At 39.2% G+C, this 12,586-nt stretch overlaps 1 protein-coding gene across 4 annotated transcripts in view; it reads right to left on the bottom strand.

The window, feature by feature from the left end:
- Positions 1-12,586, bottom strand: part of dachc (dachshund c) — a 107,815-nt gene that overhangs the window by 51,775 nt on the left and 43,454 nt on the right. For all 4 annotated transcript variants that reach the window (XM_036564875.1, XM_036564876.1, XM_036564878.1 and 1 more), the window contains exon 3: positions 5,573-5,695. In XM_036564875.1, the coding sequence (XP_036420768.1) occupies positions 5,573-5,695 (123 nt within the window). The remainder of the gene's footprint in view (positions 1-5,572; positions 5,696-12,586) is intronic.

The raw sequence follows: 12,586 nt of genomic DNA, 5'->3' as shown, positions 1-12,586 counted from the left end.
TATGTACTCTGGCACCTCAGGCACCATTTAAGGTGAAACAGGAAAATTCAAACAAGAAGCTGGTGAATAAGAAGCTGACTTAAACGTTAAGAGACATTTTACAAGAAACTATTCTACTTTTGCCGAAAAGGTTCCTGCCGGAGATACGAGAAAAGCAGCTATAGCTGAGTTAAAGCTTAAAGCAGAGCAAAGTTTTAGCCTATACTAGTACATCAGGACATACTGAGACATATTTACAGCCAAGATGGTAAAACGTTAATAAATGAACGTTCAATAAAATAGACATAAAATGTTGTGGCTCCCAAAGTGGTTAGATTTTGTTGAAACTTGACAAAACGGCTCTCCGACTCCTACACTAGGCAAACACAGGTAGCTGCCTAGAGCCCCCATGAAAGTACAAATTAGCTACACTATAAATGTTCATATACATACATTTTTAAAGCAGCTGTTTTTTGTGATTTTAGCAATTTTTTTCAGTTATTTGAATGCAGCCCCACCCCTACGGTCACGGTTATAATGCACTATTCCATCTTGTCACATGACACTACTGTCTAAAGACAGACTGCTAAAATCAAAGCAGTGCAGTGATACACTGTCCACACTGTTTCTTAAAACAAGCTAAATGATCTGCTATAGTGAGACGATTTCACTAAATAAAGTACTTAAGTCGAAATACTGAAAAACTCAAAATGAGAAATATGAAATATATCGACAAGATTTAAGATGATTTTACTTGCAGTGTGGACAGCTATGCCACTCAGGTGCCCAGTGCTTCAACTAACTTAAGTTTTAATTTAATGTATATCCAGAGGCCCCTTTCCTATCTTTTGTTTGAGCCCCAGATTCACTAAATCAGCCCCTGATTTTATTGAGACTTACTGTTGTGTAGAAGCGCACAACGAAAGCAGTCCTTGATACAGGATACAATCAGATGCAAATGTAATCCATTACGTAATTCACTATGTATTAAAATATGCAACCTCTTAAACACAATGGAACTGTACTCGACTTTAAGTGACCAAAGGAAGAAGCCTCTTCTCCAAGCAGAGGTATCTAAAGGTGTGTAAAGGATACAGTGCTTTTAGCAACATGTTGTACTTGTGTGCATTGATTGCTGAGCTGTGAAAAATGGAGCACTTTCGTCGACTGTGCATTTGTTACTGAACATAAAAGCTCGTTGCCAGCAATTACCAGCAATGCCTGTAAAAACACTCCTCTCACAAGACAGCACACCAGAATCAAGCAATTAGCTACTAGAGAGCATGTGTTACAGTGACCATATGAGGTGCTGTTAGGGACAACAAAACATGATAAAATACAACAATGTTCAATAAGAAATTTAGTGCATTTTTAATAAAAATCATAAATTAAGTAGTTAACAGTAGGCTTCGCAACCAAGCAACCTAACTTTATTTCTTTTACACAACGTTCCCTCATGATTTAGTCGCGTTCCGTTCCACTTATTCGTTTGGTTCCCCATCACACTATGCTACCAAGCTATACTAAGATGCGGTGGAGCTTCACATGTCTCAGAGGAAGCTAAGAGGATGAAGGCTTGCATGAGCTTCCTCTGAGACATGTGAAGCTCCACAGCATCTTCAAAGTGCCACTAATGCAATGTCAGTGAAGCTCAACATGCTTGGAGGAGAATGCTAACTGGCAATTCTGATACGTCAGCTAACAGATGGCTGCATTCACTGGTGCTGTGCAGAGTGACTGGGGGAGAGGGTACAGAGAGGGCTGGGGGGTGGGTGGTGGGTTGGAGGCTTGAGAAGGGCCGTCCAACCCAGTTATGCTCTCTGGGCTCCTGACCACAGATGGCCATGGCGTTGCCAGGGGGATCGATGTGAAATAAATCTAACCACCACTGAGATTTTCAAGTTTTCCTTTTATCAAAAGAGTGACTGGTAGAACAACTCAACCCCATTCCAGGCTTTTATATACTAAGGCTTATTATTCAGTAACTACAGCGACTTCAATGCAAACTAATGGAGCTCTTCTTAGGTTATAGGAGTTTGTAATAAAACTTGGCAAGGGCTGTTGTGAGGGGTTAAGATGTCCAGTTATCCGACATAATTGCAGGGAATTGTGACTCACCCAGATCTTCACACTCCTAAGAAAAGTTCTTCCTTTGTTTTTTGGACATCTTTGGCACCACTTGTCTACTGAAATATGATGTGAATTTCATACCGGGGCTCAAGCACACATTTAGCATTCTTAGAGTATGAACCGGGCACAGTGAATCAACCTATTGTCTATTGCCTTAGTTATTACCGCCTGAGTTTGGTCAGGGGTCAGGAAGAGTTTGCAGGAAGAACATTGCAGGAAGAGAGTCGTCGACTGTGTCGTTAGTAGCCGGCGCGCTCTGTGATTGAACAAATAGCAGGATGCTCTCTTGGCAAGACCAAAAAAAAGAAAGTGACGCATGACGCGCACTGCAAACCAAACTGTACCTGCTGACATAATAAAAAAGATTCTTTATGACACCAACAAAATATCAGCTGCTAGAATTACTGTATCAAACAAATACTGTATTCCTTTGCTGTTGGTCTGGTTGCTACCTCAGTGACTGCTATGCTCATATATGCTAGACTATCTGCTAATATGTCATAGTATGTTACATCCTGCTTTGCACATCTACATCGACACACTCTCAGCACCATGTACTGCCTGTGTCTTTGTACTTATTTTAAGTCTTTTGTGTTTATTGCACTGTATTGTCTGCACTGTGTATATTGTATTGTTTTGCACTTGTGTTCCTGTGTTTTTGCACTTGTGTTCCTGTGTTCCTGGTACGTTGTTTTGTTTCACTGTGTACGTATGTAGCTAAAATGACAATAAAGCCTCTTGAACTCGAAATAAAAAATCTATTCGGCTTTGTTTCATCACGTTCTTTACATATCTAATAAGCACAGTAATAGCTTTGAGAAATCATGCTCTTCACAGAGTAGTGTAGATTAAACAGCAGCCACTTTTTCGCACTAATCTGATACAGGATCAGCTGATGCAGTCATAAGGTAGAGTATTTTACACCACTTTCAAATGCTATTTAGCCAGAATTTAGAACCAGAACTATTCGTCTAATAACAGACACGTGAAGACGAATGAGACAAGACGAACGCTGTCCACAACTACAGACAACGAAAGAATAAGAAAGAGTAAAAGTGCTGTTCTGCACCACTCAGCCCTCTTCCACACCTCTCTGTCTCTGTGCTATATTAGTATTCTACAGGAACGCTCGGCACTCAAGGTTACCCTCACTCTAAACTGCTGAAGATAAAAAAACGGTCCTCCTCATTAGCATCTGTGGGTAAAACCTGGCTAATCTTATTCACACTTATCCCTCTCGCTGTGACATCTTGGCCCCATTTTTCTATTCTTTCCCCCGCTAAAGGTTACGACCTCATTTTCTGAGCATTTTCTCCCTTAAATCTGCTTACAAATCAGAGTTTCTCGAAAATAAGGGCCGCTTCAAAGGCCTGTCTCCTAAATCCTTTTTTTTCCCTTGAAGTTAATTGAATGCAATAATAGATGCTGCCAGTGAGGTGCATGAATCTAATAATATGAATACTCGTATCTTCTGTGACTTTGGAGGTCTGGTTCAGAAATGCTTGTTTTTTCTGTATAAATTACAGGTTGGATCTGACAAAAGGGATGTGAGATCTTTAGCTGTTATAAACAAGGAACTCACACAAATCCAGGATAAGAGAAGTTTTATCACCATAGAAAAATCTGTCTGTCGTTGCTTTAAGTAAACAGGCTACCTGGCTGAACGTCAAATAGCAAGTTAATAGAACAATATTCTTTTCTGTGAACCTATTATTTTTCAACCCCTAAGATCTACATGCTAAAGCCAGGCAGGTTCCTTACTTTTTAAAGCACTTTTTAAACACTCCCATGAACAACACATCTTTCTTTTGGCTCATTTCAGATAATGTAACAGTTTCAATATAGTATCAAAATCAAACATGTGAACGTTTTAAACAGTGTACTAATATTTATAACTGTATCAATGATGTGCCTGCCTTTATTCTACTAGAGTAAAGTGGGTGGGGGGGGGCTTATACTATAGACACACCTACACTGAAATAACTGTTGTTTCTCTAAATATCTAAACCTAAATTTGGGGGTTGTGATTCTTGGAGTTTATTTTGTTAGAGGCTAAAACAGCAGGCACTGAAAAAGTTCTATTTGAGAACTTTTATTTATCTGAGCCAAACCAATCTCCAATCTGAAGTATCAGAGTTCTGTAGAAAATGGATTCATCCTATGTATTTTTGTGTTTGTAGCTCAGTTGCACTGTTTCATAAAATCACTGTTTTGCACAAAGATACGCTATTTTGTAATCTTTCATTCTGAAATCAAATGAAGTATCTAATTGGAGGTCTGTAAGAACACTTATGAGTGGTAAGAATGCTTACAAATGGTAAAAACGCTCAAGAGTGGTAAGAACGGTTAAGAGAGTGATAAGAATATTTACAAGTGGTAAAAACACTTAAGAGTGGTAAAAATGCTCATGAGAGGAAGAAAGGTGTATGAGTGGTGCGAATGCTTACGAATGGTAAGAACACTTACGAGATGTAAGAACACTTGAGAGTGGTAAGAATGCTTCTGGATGGTGAAAAAGCTTAAGAGTTGTAAGAATGCTTACGAATGGTGAAAACGCTTACGAGTGGTAAAAACGTTGCAGAGTGGTAAGAATGCTTAAGAGGGGTAAGAACGCTTAGGAGTGGTAAGAATGCTTACGAATGGTGAAAATGCTTAAGAGTGCTAAAAATGCTGATAAGTGCTAAAAATGCTGAAGAGTGGTAAAAATGCTTAAGAGTGGTAAGAATGCTTACGAATGGTGAAAACGCTTAAGAGTGGTAATTATGCTTACGAGTGGTAAAAACGTTGCAGAGTGGTAAGAATGCTTAAGAGGGGTAAGAACGCTTAGGAGTGGTAAGAATGCTTAAGAGGGGTAAGAACTCTTAGGAGTGGTAAGAATGCTTACGAATGGTGCAAATGCTTAAGAGTGGTAATTATGCTTACGAGTGGTAAAAATGCTGCAGAGTGGTAAGATTGCTTAAGAGGGGTAAAAACGCTTAGGAGTGGTAAGAATGCTTATAAATGGTAAAAAAACTTATGAGTGGTAAGGATGCTTAGGAATGGTAAAAACACTTAAGAGTGGGAAGAAAACTTACGAGCGCTATGAAGCTTAAGAGTGGTAAGAATGCGTATGAGTGGAAAGAAGGCTTATGAGTGGTAAGAACATTTACGCACGGTAAGAACTTTTAAGAGTGGTAAGAATGCTTACGAATGGTAAAAACGCTTAAGAGTGGTAAGAATACTCACAAATGGTAAAAATGCTTAAGAGTGGTACGAACGCTTACGAATGGTAAAAACACTTAAGAGTGGTAAGAACACTTAAGAGTGGAAAGAACACTTTTGAGTGGTAAAAACGCTTAAGCCTGGGAAGAAGGCTTACAATTGGTGAAAAAGCTAAAGAGCTGAAAGAACGCTTACGAGTGGTAAGAATGTTTAAGAGCGCTTACGAGTGTCTTAAATCCACCCATGAGAGTCTTAAACTCACCCATACTGGAGTTGATGTCTCCATTCTCAGAGTCTGTGTGGTTGTTATTGCCATGGTAGCTGCTCATCACCTCCATTTTAATCTTCTTCTTCATAGCTTCTGCTAAAGTAGCAGCTGTCAGACCTGAGAGAAATGGAGAGAAGGAGGAAGAGAAAAGAGAAGATGTGATACAACTTTAATAAAATAACAATTCTAAACAACATTCTAACACCATGCATTTCCATTTATATGTCATTTTACAACTCTAGCTGTCCTTTACACGGTGCGAACATTTCACGATGAATGGATTAATAGAAACAGTCTAAAATGAATTATAATCTCATTACATATATGTATGTAAAAGATGTAGAGTCTCCAGGTATAATGGAGATATGAGGTGTTGTTATGACCGCAGTGATATGACAGTATGTATCATATATACCATGTCAAGTCTGATTTAATTATTGCAACATTACTCTCAAAAGTAAGCTTCTCCAGAACACTGGTCACATGACCTTGTCAACCTGGAAACAAACACACTTAATATCTTCCTATACTGAGAGATTTATGTACATGACTCAAACGTGTACATAATTTACATTGTATAAAATCTATATCAACACAATTATTGCCAAATGCAAGAAAACGGAAATACAGTTATTGTGTTGATGTAATGTATTTTATTCTATAATAAATTCTAATAAATTCAAACATTCTACATTATGAATCAAGTAAATTAAATGCAGCATTTGTCTTGCAGTGTAGGCCAAGATACTGCTCGCTGGTCTTTCAAGTTATAACACTTCAAATTCAATATGAATGCATGCGTATATTCAAATTAATATGTATTTACACATTTAGTTATTCCTGCGATGAACTGGCGACCTGTCCAGGGTGTTTCCTGCCTTCCACCCATTGACTGCTGGGATAGGCTCCAAGCCACCCCCCAACCCCCGCATGCGACCCAGAAGGATAAGCGGCTTAGCAAATGTGTGTGTGTATTTAGTTATTGCTCAGTCATATCTTACAGATAATTTCATATTTTGAAAAAAGTGCCCACCACTACACATCTATTTTTAATCATTTAAAATGTTTTTCCTTGGTAAATATGACATAAACATGACTCCATAAAGGGAATATAACACTGAACGTGCACTCTGTCAAGGGCAACAGCAGCACACATTTGAAATCAAGTAAATTCAATGCATCACTTTCTTTAATGTACTTTTTTTACATATTATGAAGAAAAAAACAAAGGTAAGGATGCAGCTCCACAGATAGTGAGTGACAGAGGAAAAGCAGGCGCTGTCACATTAAAATGCCAAAGTGTCTAGTCTATTAATATCCAATGGTACAGTCAGAAGATTGGCCTTGCGTCACTGAAGCATTTCACAGTGTGATTTAAAACTCTGCTCTCAGATCAGTGTTTCTGTATCAGTGATGTTAGGAATGAGGCTGGAATAAGACTAACCAAGGGTGGGCCGGATAAGGGCTGCACCCCCTTCATCACACGCTAGTAATTAGCATTCACGCTGTCAGGCACCTGCCCAACGTCACGAGCCTCCGCTAACACACACTGACTTTGCCAGGGCGTGTGTGTGTCCTCAGCGTTATAGCGTAATTCAATTAGGCTCAGATTAGCATCCCTTCACTGCACGGACAGATGACGCTGACTACACGGCTCAGACTCAGCTCTCTCTTCTCTCCCTCCGCCTCCAAAAGTTTGGATTCACTGTTCTCGATAATATAAAACCAGTTCTACTGCAGATAAATGTATAACATGATTCTAACATGATGCTAGTTCTTTACAACTAATACAATAGATTTCTGATTCACTTTGCTGCAGTAACAGCTTCAATTCCTCTGGGAAGGCTTTACACTAGATGTTGGAACATTGCTGTGAGGATTTGATTGGATTCAGCCACAAGAGCATTAGTGAGGTCAGGTACTGATGTTGTATGATTAGTTCTGGATCACGCCAACTCATCCCAAAGCTATTGGATGGAGCTCCATCACTCCAGAGAGAACAGTTCCACTGCTCCACAGCTTAATACTGGGGGGTTTAAACCCTCTAACTGATGCTTGGCTTTGGGCATGGAGACTATACTCATGTTCAACTTTTCCAGAACATCCCATTCTATTGGTCAATGCTATTCTATAGAGATTGTACAAGCTGTGTATGTGCATTTAAACGCCTGCGTCAGCAATGGATGCTCCTTAAAGTAGATAAATTCACTGGTTAGAAGGGGTGTCTGGATACTTTTGGATATAGAGCGCTAAGTCCAGTAGGCTACTTTCAAACTTTCAAAACAACAGATAAAGTAGTTTATTAGCAAAATGTGTATTCAATATGAGTTTCTCAATATTATATTATTTAATATGCATGTAAGGTAAAGATAGCATTGAAGGTAGGTCTAAGCTGCAGCAGACTGTAAGACTTTCAGGGGTGGGGGTGGCGATATGATTGATAATCATGATTTTTAAAGCTCCACTATGTAAGATTTGGGGATTTAGAGACCTCTCTGGTGAAATTGTGCTATTGCACACAACATGTGGAAGAACATTTTGCAATGTCAGCTGCACTTTGGACCCTTTCCCCCAGCAGATGAATCTGATGACCGCGAGCGATCGCAAGAACTCATTCAACATCTTCCGAGGATTAAATTATCCATTATTGTCATCATATCTTCATCAGTATAACGTTGAGTTTGCATTTGAAACCTAAGCATTGGGCCCAGTCTTGTTTTTGAGCCTATGCATGGGATGTTAACATATAAAGACATATGACAAGGTCAGAAAACTCATGCTTTACAGAGTGACTCAAGCAGCAGACTACAGCTTATTTTATTTATTTTTTTTTGTCCTGTGCAACTTCAACAAAAAAATTGTGTTTTGTTTTTTAAATATCACCCTTATACACCAGGGGAGCCCAACTGTTTGCAAATCGCAGCACACATGACTGACCGCACACCCTTTAATGAGCTTGAATTAAATATGTTTCATGTTTGCAAATAATTATCACGACAATAAGATTTGTCAAATATATGTGGTTAAATGTCCGCCCAGTGACTACTGGGATAGACTCCATCACCCCCACGGCCCAGAAGGATAAGCAGCTTAGATAACGTGTACGTGTGTGTTTGCTTAAATGACTATATTTGTAATAACACTTTAGAAACAAACAAAAAACAGAAAAAAACAATTGATTGCCCATTGCAGTACCACCCTAGCCCACTGGGGGCTGCGGTCCAGGTTGAAAACCACAGTTATAGACTATAGAGGAATAAATTGATATTAGCTATGCTAATTAGCAAAGTATATGTCTTAGCTAAAGCTTGTTTGACTCATCATATAAGCACAACTTCAGTCTTCAGAGTAGAATCTGTTACGAGTTGGACCCAATCAGACTGTACGAAATTCACTTTGCTAGTCGTGAAACTGAAGGCACCTGGTACTGAGACTGATAACAAAACACCAACATTATCACCAACAGTGGTGCACAGCGGATCAATGTTATGTTTTTGCACAGTAAAACCGTGTTTGGCTCCAGGGAGCTGAATTTCACATGTGAAAACATTCGCCAGGCTAGTTTCAAACTGAGTTCTGCTGCTTTAGCTGGCTGGCATTTAAACTAACCGAAATTGGCTACAGTTTATGTTCCACTATGAGGTAATTGGCAGTGCGGTGTCTATGTGTGCGCGTTTGCTTTCAGTTGCTCTCCAAATGCTTTCACAAAATGTCAAGATCAGAGCATGAAAGCCAAGGCCCCATTCAGCCAGCAGAGAGGACGATATCAAAGCGTTCCTCTTTCTCTCTCTTCAAGCCACTCAAAGAGAAAAAAAATGCCCCTCTCTCTCTCTCTCTCTTTCTTTCCATCTTCGTCTCTCTCTCCTTCCCTCCCTCCATCTCCCCGGAGGCCTTTGAGTTCCCATCTCCATAGCTGACATTGATAGTGTGACCTCTGCTGAAGATAAAAGAAAACTCGAGGCTGCCTACACTATAGATTCACCAACACACGCACACAGCTCCCTCTCGCTCTCTCAGACACATCCCTCACCTGCTCTTTCTAAACGGGTACAAATGCATGAGCCTTTCTTTCGAGGGCTTGCTTTGAGGCGTGTGGGAGGGGCTGATCGAGAGCATTTTCACACACACACACACACACACAAAGCCAAGGGCGGCTCAGATGTCGATGCACAGCAGATATGCATTTAGCTTTACAGGCAGGCTACGCTGGAAAAAGTGATGCATTAAGTGTACTTGACTCAACTGTGCACATCATTTCTATATTAATAAAGTATATTACGTCAACACAGTTATAGGCCAAAGTCAGTAAACTGAAAGACAGAACTGTGTTGATGTAATATGTTTTATTATGGTGGAAATCACAGAAGTTAATTTAGTGCTTTATTTTTTTCAGTGTAGGAGGATAGATATGATGCCAGGGGTGCGCAATTCCATAACATTGTAAGCGTATCATGGGAGTCGTCAGTACTTCTAGAACGCTAAAAAGTCGCATGTGTCATAAAATAGATAGGTTTAGACCAAAATTATGATTGACATGCCTGTCAGACATTCACAATCGCCTATAAATGTTTCGCCCTCCGTCAAGTGAAAACTGAAACCGAAAACCTTCCACAGAACTCAAACAAACCTGCAGTGAGAACGGCGGTGGCAGTAAATCAGTCAGAATTATTAGACTAAGAAATGGTGGAAAGGTGTTACTGAGGAACACTTGTTTGTGGCTGACACACGCGATCCTGATCATCTGGAGGTGGTGCTGTTTTCAATTCATTCCTGAACCTGAAAAGGTTTTGCATTAAGCTCAGTGGAAGACCGAACTCTCAGCTCAATGTCAAAACTATTAACTGTTAACTATTATCTGGATAATTTATAATGTATTATATTTTTTATTTCATTTTTGCTCAAAATAATTTTAATACCATGTCTAATGATGAAGAAAATTACAGAAATAGATTAAGATCTGTTAGCTAACTATTCTTAATTTAGGTGCTGATAGCTTGATAAATCAATCAGATTAAACAAGAGCCCCCATTTGTGATTAAAACACTGTGTGCAAACATAAGTGTTAATGCACTTGTGCGCACACAATTCTAGGTACTGTCTTAAAGCTGAAAGATGTCCTCCTCAGCAACGATGCAGGAAGATGATTTAAGTTGGGGTGTTATATACACTACAACATTGATGTGAGGATTTGATTGCATTCAGCCACAAGAGCATTAGTGAGGTCAGGTACTGATGTTGGATGATTAATTTTGGATCACTCCAGCTCATCCCAGAGGTACTGGATGGAGCTCCATCACTCCAGAGAACACAGTTCCACTGTTCCACATCCCAATGAGGGGGGCTTTATACCCTTCCAGCTGCCCCTTAGCATTGGGCATGGTAACCTCAGGCTCATGTGTGGCAGCTCCAGAGCATCCTATTCTATTAGCAATGCTTTTCTATGGAGACACCTGAGTTATTTTAAAAGCAGCTGAATTCACTAATTAGATGTGGTGTCTGAACACTTTTGCACATACAGCTCTTGAGCTACTTTTAGGAGCATCTATCACACAGCTTGAGGTGAGCGTGGCTCTGGGCCGTATGTAATTCCTTTTAATTACGGCACAAGACAAAGGTCAGATGAGACGCTGTGGTACAGTGTAGCTTCAGGCCAGCATGCATTGTCACAGCGTAAACAGTAGCTGAGGGGCTCGAACAAGCAACACAACAAATATCTCTCATTTGGACTAATTAGATTAAAAGGCCCACTCACAGCACTCTAAACGAGTGCGGCCTAATATGGCTTATATACAAGTGCCCCTAAGCCTGTAACATACTTGCCAGCATTTGTTTGTGAAAAAACAGAAATAACAGTCAAATCAACCCCAACACCCCCCACCCCGCGCCACCCCTGCCCCCCCCCCGCCGCCCCCGCAGCATACAAGAAGAAAAAACAGCAGCAGCTGTTCCCCTTGGTTTGTTGTAACAAGTGTTACAATTATGTGCCTCTGCCGCTTGTTTTGTACTTGTTATATTAACATTTTCGCTGTGATGTCTTCTCAAAGTTTTCTCACTGAGCACAGTGAGAGCATTCGCAGCTCAGGAAATGAGTTACCTGTAACTGCTTCCAGTGGCATTATTATTAGGTTATTATGGTTTTTCAAAAATCCATTAGATTTTATTTAGTGTTATTATTTGGTTTTAGATTTCAGTTTAGTGTCAGTCCGTTTTACAAGTGTGTTAATAGTTGTAGTAAATTGGACTTCCTGAAATCACTTCCTTCTGATGAATTTAGCAATGCTTAATTAGCAAAGCAGTAGACTATACCTTTAATCTAAGACATCATGAAAGGCTTCTAATGGGTATTTAAGGTTTAGAAGGGATCTACTTCTAGACCAGCCTTCACATATTCAAAAACACCAAAACCCTCCACAGAACACATCAAAACAAACCTGCAGTGAGAACGGCCTGGCAGTAAATCGGTCAGAATCACTAATGTTTTTGGTTTTTCTATTTTTCAACACTGAAATTTGTATTTTGTTTATAAATTAACGTCATTTTTTGACCACTAGGTTCTATTTTCGTAATAGTTTTTGTTAATAGCAATTACACTTTTCTGTATCATGAACAGATCAATTTTAAGGCTTTTTTCCAGTCATTGTTCTACATTTTCAGGCAATGTAGTTTTAAGAGTTCATATTAGGATTTCCTATTGACCTTGAATATGTTTTACATTTTTTGAAAGGGAGGACATTTTTTAAAATTATTTTTATTATTATTAATACTATTTGGCCTTTAAACAATTAAGCGATTAATAATCATCAAAAAAAATGGAGCAATGACTTGAAACCTTTTTTTATTAAGTTGTTTGAAGAGTTTTCTGGATCGTTTTTCCAACTTTTTTTTGAAAGCCTGGACGTTTCTGAAAATTTTATTTTTTTAATTTTGAAAATAAAAAAATCAACTAATCATTAAAGTTATGAAGTGATTCATTGATTACTAATATGATGAAAAAAAAAAAGTTGTTTC

This window comes from Colossoma macropomum, unplaced genomic scaffold (genome assembly GCF_904425465.1).
Source record: "Colossoma macropomum unplaced genomic scaffold, Colossoma_macropomum, whole genome shotgun sequence".
NCBI lineage: Eukaryota > Metazoa > Chordata > Actinopteri > Characiformes > Serrasalmidae > Colossoma > Colossoma macropomum.
The sequence above is the reverse complement of the archived record's forward strand: the minus strand, read 5'-3'. Positions and strand labels throughout refer to the sequence as shown.